The 8,053-nt window shown below is 40.3% G+C and overlaps 1 protein-coding gene across 1 annotated transcript in view; it reads right to left on the bottom strand.

Moving 5' to 3' along the window:
- The window catches only part of tlcd4a (TLC domain containing 4a), a 14,741-nt gene extending 7,345 nt beyond the window's left edge, over positions 1–7,396 (bottom strand). The window contains exons 1-5 of the mRNA XM_010786368.1: positions 7,090–7,396; positions 3,242–3,411; positions 2,298–2,387; positions 1,147–1,205; positions 796–890 (exon numbers count right to left, since the gene is read on the bottom strand). Coding sequence (XP_010784670.1) covers positions 796–890; positions 1,147–1,205; positions 2,298–2,387; positions 3,242–3,396 — 399 coding nt within the window. The 5' untranslated portion in view covers positions 3,397–3,411; positions 7,090–7,396. The remainder of the gene's footprint in view (positions 1–795; positions 891–1,146; positions 1,206–2,297; positions 2,388–3,241; positions 3,412–7,089) is intronic.
- Positions 7,397–8,053: the final 657 nt, after the last annotated feature.

The raw sequence follows: 8,053 nt of genomic DNA, 5'->3' as shown, positions 1-8,053 counted from the left end.
GGGGGGGGTCATCAGCCAGTACCATCATTGAGCATTCCATGCAAAAAATACCATCGTCATTCATTTCCATAATAATAATTATCAACAGATCCTGTTGACCTAGAGGGTTTCAGATTGAACCAAGAGTGAACAGCACTGCCCAGAAATGCTGAGTCATATCAACTATCTCCATGTTTAGACAAGAGCTAACTGTATAGAAACGGAGCATCGATAAGCAGCTTCTTAGTACTTCAAAGGAGAAAGGATCAGCAGGCTAATACCTGAGTTAAAAAATAAATAAAGCTAATTTCATGTATATCAATCACTCTGCACCACCTATCAAAAATGGTTGACTTGCTAGCTACGACTGCTGATGATTATTGGTTACATTTCTTAGTATTCGCACCATATAAGATGTGTTTATACATGGCACTTTTGGCCACTCTTCACTTAATATTTGTATATCTTGAGAAAGCCGAGAGGAAGGGAAACGACGCCTCCTGCTGGACCAGGCTAGGTCCCACAGGTACATAAACAGCAAAGACCTGTGAAATGATGAAGCTCAAAAAGTGGGCTTTGAACATCCATAATATGTTCTCATCTGATGTGTTTGTACAATTGGTGGTGTGAGTCACCTATTCATTTGGCCTTGAACATATTCAACTAAACCAGATATGAGCAGCATGACAACACTCATAGATCTAAGTGAGTGGAGGCTATCTGAGGTGAAAGCCTGACAGGACACAGCTGCCCACTCTTGGTTGTCTCCTTCCCATCTTGCCTGCATGTTCTGCTATTGGACAATAAGGCACTCACCAGTACATAGTAGTAAGCATACAACGCTGCCAGGTGGTGAACTACAAAAAACTTGTCGCCTATCGCCTTCCAATAGTAAAATATTAGCAGCAGATCTGGAAAACAGAAGCACAGGGGAAACACAGTTAACACGTCACTGGTGTAATCCAAACGTTTGAAGACCAGACTAGTGTAAACTAACGTTTTTTATGAACGTGTTTGATTTTTAAACTTCTGATTGGCATCTGACCCAAACAATAAAGCATACACTGATTTATCGAAGCAATACGTTTACAACATCTTTTTACAATGTACATGCATCTTCTTCTACTTTCTCAAACATATCCAAGGCAAACTGAAGGTTTCTCTTACCAGATATGAGGTAGCCTGTTGTGATGGCAACATTAGTCTTCACCAGTGTAGGATCTCCCCTATTGAAAAAAAAACACATTTGGTTTGAGAAGGTTTGTGTGAATACATGTTAATGGGGCTCTAATGTGCTTTTTCTGTGAATGTAAGTGGTCTGCAAAGGCTACAATCCCAAAGTTCCTATCACTATGTAACACTTGCGCTTCTATTGGCTAGCGCTCCAACACATTGTACATGATAGGCTAAGGGGCGAGACATCTCTAAGCATTTAACCAATCACAACAGAGCCGGCCAGCTGACCAATCAGAGCAGACTGGGCTCTGGTTTCAGACAGAGGGAGAAAAGAGGTGCTGCAGCACAGGCAGTATAAGAGAAATAAAGCATGGAAACATGTCACAGTAGAGACACACAATATTAAATATGAACCTGAAAATGAGCATCATATGGCCCCTTTAAAGCTCTTAATATGTGTAGGTGTTGAAAATGTCAGCAGTATGGTTTCAAAAGAACCTGAGGTAAGTAAACCTCTTCCAAACTTTCAGGGGAATTCCCATTGCTATAAATCAGAGCCAAGTATTTACCCCCTTGGTTACTGTTGCTATGGCTGTCATGTGCGACAAAATAGATGTTTGATTCAATCTTAAACAGGTTGCTCAGGTCTTGATTTGATCAGCAATGCTAGGTATGTATGTAGTATCTATGTTTTCAGGTTCTGTAAACCAGTTGTACATTCTGTTAACCCTCCTATTGTCACAGTAAGTTTGATTTAATTTAATGTTTTAAGTCTTCAACCTGCTATATAAAAACAATAAATCCATTTGATCATTTTATTTGAGTTTGAAGGTCTCTATAAAAAGTTTTGCATCAGTGTCTCTGGGTTAACCTGACCAGGCAGAGAATATTAAAGAGTCTGCCAAACTATACAAAAATAAGGTTCTTTTGTGATAAATAAAAGTCAGTCGAGTCGAGAAAAGAAAATGAAGTACAGTACATGTACAGTATACTAGGCTAGTTTTCAACTAAGGAAGCATTCAGATGTGACATTTGGTGTTTCCATGAACCGAACTTCTTGGAACTTAATAGTCCTTGACATATTAAGTGAAACAGTATGGGAAGCAAAGGTTAAAAACATGCTATTCACAGTCAATTCTCACCAGACTGGGTCTTCATTGACGGGATCATCAAAGAACAAGATGTAGAGACAGAAGATTCCCACCAACAGCGCGTGAAACGTCGACACCGTCCTGAAATTACAACCCAGACACAAAGCCGTGATTATTTTGTTCTGATTTCAGAGTACAGTGAGTATTTGTCTTTGTTCAGGAATAGTGCCTTGGAGCTGCTCTGTGGTTTAGAGCGCTGAGTTCTCACAGCGAATCAACTGATTGCCTGTCGCGGCTGTACACAGATTCAGACCAATTAGACAAAGAGATTAAACACTGCTGCAAGGTCAGGCAGAGCAGCAGACTCCAGGTCAGTCACTCAGGAGGTGAGACAGTCCTACAGCAATCAATCAGAGAGCCACAGTGACAGCCACACTTCCTGTAAGACTGTTTCACTAGAATCTGTAAAGTCATGGGCCTCACCGGGAATCCATATAGCCTGGATCCATCTCCGCTAATCACTAAATTTCTCAGAAACCATGTGACAATTTATTTTTCACAAGTGCTCTCATGAGTAATAAAATGAATTTGAGAGAAAATGTGTGATTCATGCAAGCCACAGTCTGTCTGACTCAATACACACACTCAATATTTTTACTCAAACGTAGTTGTCATAGCTAGTATCTGCAATGTACCCATAACAGGATAGCCGTTAAACAGCTACGTGACCACAGATGACAATGAAGTGAACGCTGTGTCCCTGTCGCATCTTAATATTTTCACTGAAGAACATTTTAATAATGGCAATAGACATAACAACAGGCTTGGCCTTGCTGTCAGACTGAGATAGGATCTTGTTAAATGTTAAAATTATGAGGGTGACTTGCTGCCCCGTACATCGAAAAGTGGAATTTAGAGATACTGTAAGTGTTACAGGAAATATGTAGTTTGTCTGAACAAAGACTCATGGGGATAATACGGTTTTGTCGGGTCACCTTGAGTTCCACTCCACCTTCTGCTTGTCACTGAGGCTAAGGAAGCTGGAGCTGATGCGTGAGGACACCCAGGGGCTGAGCCAGTGGAAGAGCCACTGGAAGGAGAAGAAACTGATCACCGAGATGGTGAGGATGAGCAGGCTGAATGGGTCCATGGCCACCCAACCACACTGAGGGAGAGAAGAAGGTTAAGATTAGTACTTGAAGAGGTTACCGGTTATAAATAACTTGGTATCTGGCTTGATGATTGTCTCTCTTTTAAACGTCAGGTCAATAATCTGCTTAGAAAGCTGAGGGTGAAGTTAGGTTTCTTTTTCAGAAACAAGTCCTGTTTCTCACTTGAGGAAAAGGCTAGTCTCTGTGACCTTTTGACCTGTGCTGGACTATGGTGATTTGATATATATGAATGCACCTGCCCATTGACCTGATCAAGTTAGATGCCGCCTATCACAGAGCGCTGAGATTTGTTACAAATTGTAAAGCACTTACTCATCACTGTACCCTGTATGCCAGAGCAAGTCTGCCATCACTTACTGTTCGGAGACTCAGTCATTGGTACATGTTCATTTATAAAGCCATGCTGGGTAAACTACCACCTTACATCTGCTCACTGATATCACAGAGAGTCGCAAGTAGTTATTGCCTAAGATCCCAGGATGTGTTTTTATTACATGTACCAAGTGCTAGGACTGTTTTAGGCACTAAAGCTTTTATGTGTGCAGCCCCTCTAGCTTGGAACACTCTGCAAAACATTTTGAAAATGAGCATTTTGGTTCCCCTGCATCATTTTAAAGCACAGCTGGATGAATTGATATTTGATACTTCTGGTACCTGTCTTTGTGAAGAAGTTTGTAAATGGTACCCCTGTCATTATGTTGTATGTGTCCTTTTGTTTTCTGTTGTATTTCTGTTACATGTGTAACCAATGTGTGGCAGGTCTCCCATGTAAAAGAGATCGTTGATCTCAATGGGATTTTTTTACCTGGATAAATAAATGCTACAAAGAAACAATTAGAAATATACCTGGGAAATTAGACATGCTCTGTTGTTTCATTACCAAATTCAGAATTGCATCTGAAACAAAACCTATACCATTATAGGCCAACTCCAATCTTGCTAAAGTCTAGAAGAAAGGCTGCCACTGGTCATAACAAAAAAAAGGTATACTAAAGCTCATAGGTAAAGTTTGTTTATAATTACAATTAGAAGTCTTGAAGAAATGACTAATTAAAAGTTTTTTTGTGAGTTGATATTAATGTAACTGACTGGCTTAAATTAGCAAGTAATAATGTCTCATGATTGTAGGACCCAAATTAAATTAAATCAAAATGATAACGTGGCAGACTTTGTGACGTCAGCAAATATTGTCTTGTAGCACAAATCATTGATTTGTATATAGAATCATGATTAGACTTGTGATTATGACTTCTAACAATAACTCTGCTCCATCAGCTTCTTTATATATTTAGCTCCTGTACAAGGATCTACAAAGTATTAAGTTGCATTTTGGCAAAGATACGCTTATGTATTACTTCCTGGAACTCTTCTCAGAGGAAGTGGAAGTCTTCAGAAAGAAGACCAAAGAATCAGGACACACTGTCACACTGTGTGCTGAAAGCAGTCATAGTGTTTTCACACCACACACACCTTCTAAAACCACACACACCTTCTTCCCCAGGAAGCTCTACAGCAAAAAGCTAGAGGTCTAATACTGAATGCTGAGTGGAAACGTAGCTTTCTTTCAACTTTTGGAGGATCTTTTTACGTCTCATTATAAACATGAACAAAGGTCCATACTAAATGTCCCGCGTGGCGATTACGTGCTTGAGTTATACACACCATTAGTCAGAGCATCACTAAAGCTGCTCCATTATTTGGATTGCAATAATCCCACCGTGTACAAAAGGACATTTTAAAGAAACAAAATCAAAAGCTCTACTCATTGTATTCGTCCAGTATGCGTAAATGCAAGTTATTGCTTTTGAACAAATTAAGTGTTGGATCAAATATTATAATATTGTGTATGTAACATTTGTGATATTGGGCTATAAATAAATAAACATTGATAATATTTACTATGCTGACATTTTTGGAAATGCTTACTGTAGCTTTTCTAAGACCAAAACACATGTACCATGACCAGTGGGGTAGATATTGCCATCACATCATCAACATGAAATACATGTACATTACACAGCTGTACTGCATGCTAACAGCTATTGGAGACTTGTACCACAGCTGTTATGTAAGAGCCTTTTAAATGGACACGGGTAATCCATGTTTTGGAAATTGTGAGTGGAATATGGTATAAAGGGTCATTAGCGAGGGGGGGGGGGTGGTTCAATAAAATCCATTTGATCTTGATAATTATTTGATTCTAAAACTAGGCCTTGAAGTGATAATGATGTATTAAAGAAATCTGTACAATGACCTCAAATAACCTATAGATCTATTTCGTCATATCTATATTTAGAAAAAAAGTGATCAGCTCTGCATGCACAATGGCATGCAGCCGATAAATATATGTCAGTGAGAGTTCCTCTGCAGCCATTGAACTGTTTTTATGAGTGTTGCCGGGAGCTGTTTTGCATATGGCCTGATTCGGCTGCGCAAGCTCTTGGTAAGAAGCCAAGTCCGTTAACTTTATAGACGTATTTACATCTCCCACGCACAGCGTATATCCCAGGACAGGCAACCTAAAATAAAACACATATTTTTCCCTGGAGCTCTGGCCTTGGTTATTTTATATCAGCCTTTGTTCCTTTGCTACGCGAAATAAATGCTTGAGGACAAACAGTGTGTACCTCACTTGCCAAGAGAAAGTCATCAGGGAACTGAAAGGCCAATTCCCCAGAGTCCCTGCCTGTAATGCATCCGAAGTACTTTATTGTAGCATGCTGCAAGGCACACATACTTTTTGTTATGAGAGGAACACTTCTAGAATCTATAACTGAAGATACATCTGGATAAGTAAAGCCATTCTCACAAAGTGGGGTCATTTGAGGTGCACACATGTTGTAGTTGTGCAAGTTCCCATGCAGAACTGCCAAGGGCAAATGGTTACAGAGGTCGCCTTAAGGATACAAAACAGCAGAAGATTCATGGTGAACCAAGCACCAGCAGTCTTAAACAATCTGCTTTCTAACACATTTGCCTTGTGAAGTGTTTCTTTATCAAAGATCTAATCATTTTTTTCAATCAGTGAATCAACATGAATGTCAAAATCAAGGTGGACCAGTGCTAATAAACAAACAAGGACATACACCTTCAATCAAGGCTCATGCAAGGCATCACAACAACCATTATTTTGAAAATCCCATTTCCAAAAAACAAAGAGCAGTCCTTCGGGCAGATGTATCTAGTTATAACAAGGTGGAAATAATAACTTTAGAGTATTTAACTCCAAACTAATGAGTGCTATCCAGCACCCACTGTTTTAGTGTCGTCTGATAAGGATTTAGTTTGGACCTGCCTTGAAGAAATGCCTTTACATTTTCTTGGAAGTGGTGTGTATTTCCAGTGAATTGGAATTAACAGGTTTTTCCTGTAAAATTGTTTTGCAAGCTCCATATCATGCAACCAAGGTGCGCTTGCGTAAGACGGTTGGACCTGTTTCAAAGAGGAAACGATGAAACGAAAATAACCGTGTGCATCACCGGATTGCCTTTTAGAGAGGAGGATCGCTAAATAATGTTGTTATAGGAGAACTCTGGTTCTTTTACGCAAGGCATCTCATAGCACACGCACAAGGCCAATTGACGCCACAGCTACGGGAAATGTGTTGGGAAAAAAGACACTGGCCTGGTGGCTGGGACCAGCCTTCTAGGAGGAGGAAATACATCACCTACCTTCTGACTTTCATTCAGATGATCTGCGCCTCACTCTCGCAGCCGGTTACGGTTCCAAGGGTCGTTTTCCGTGTATTTCGAGTCATGTCGAGTCATTTTTAGATAAACAAGAGAAGCCCGCCTCTTGCTTCACACACACACACATACACACATACGCACACACGCTAACAACTTGTGGGGGACGATGCAGGGCTGGAGCTCCGCGTCGGAGGCAGCTATGCGGTGTTTACCGAGGATCCCATCCGAGGAGACGCGTGCGTTAACGCGGATCCTGCAGCTCGACGCTCGATTATAGAATCCATGGGGGCGTTGCTGTGTGTGTGTGTGGGGGGGGGGGCACCCTCTCTCTTTCTCCTCCGGGGCTCAAATTACAGCTGAATTCTTAAAGATACACACACACATTCACATGCACATACAAACAGCACACAGTACAGTGGTCTGCCCAAGAACAGTCACTGTGTCTATTTATAGCCGAACTGATCAAGGGGGAGACTGCAGCCCTGGGCAAGGTTTCATTGAATACTTCCTTTATTACAGCCCTTTTCTAACACGATTACATATTTTACATTACACCAAGGGTTGGTTATATATTTTAGATTTGTTTTAAACATATGTATTCATCTAGACTAAACTACTCTTTAAATCCCAACTGCATTTAATACATCAACATAAAACACATGAATCCTATAGAATAAATGAATTAACTGTTGGTGCAATAATAAGTCAATGGCTTTTATTGCTGCTAGTTTTCCTTTGGAAAAAATAGTGTTTATTTTGGTTAGACCTGCTTACTCTTGCTGACTTTTTCAGTGTTACCTAGCAATGCTTTAATGTAGTTTTTCTGAGTAGAGATAGAGCAGCAAGGCTTTAAAAGACAATACTAACGGGAAGTGTAAAAAGACATACAACAACAGACTCACCTTCCAGTGTTTTATTAAGCCAGTGATGTCATGTGCCGCCCCCC

This window comes from Notothenia coriiceps, unplaced genomic scaffold (genome assembly GCF_000735185.1).
Source record: "Notothenia coriiceps isolate Sejong01 unplaced genomic scaffold, NC01 NC01_scaffold00029155, whole genome shotgun sequence".
In the NCBI taxonomy this organism is placed as follows: Eukaryota; Metazoa; Chordata; class Actinopteri; order Perciformes; family Nototheniidae; genus Notothenia; species Notothenia coriiceps.
This window is presented reverse-complemented; position numbering and strand designations above follow the sequence as displayed.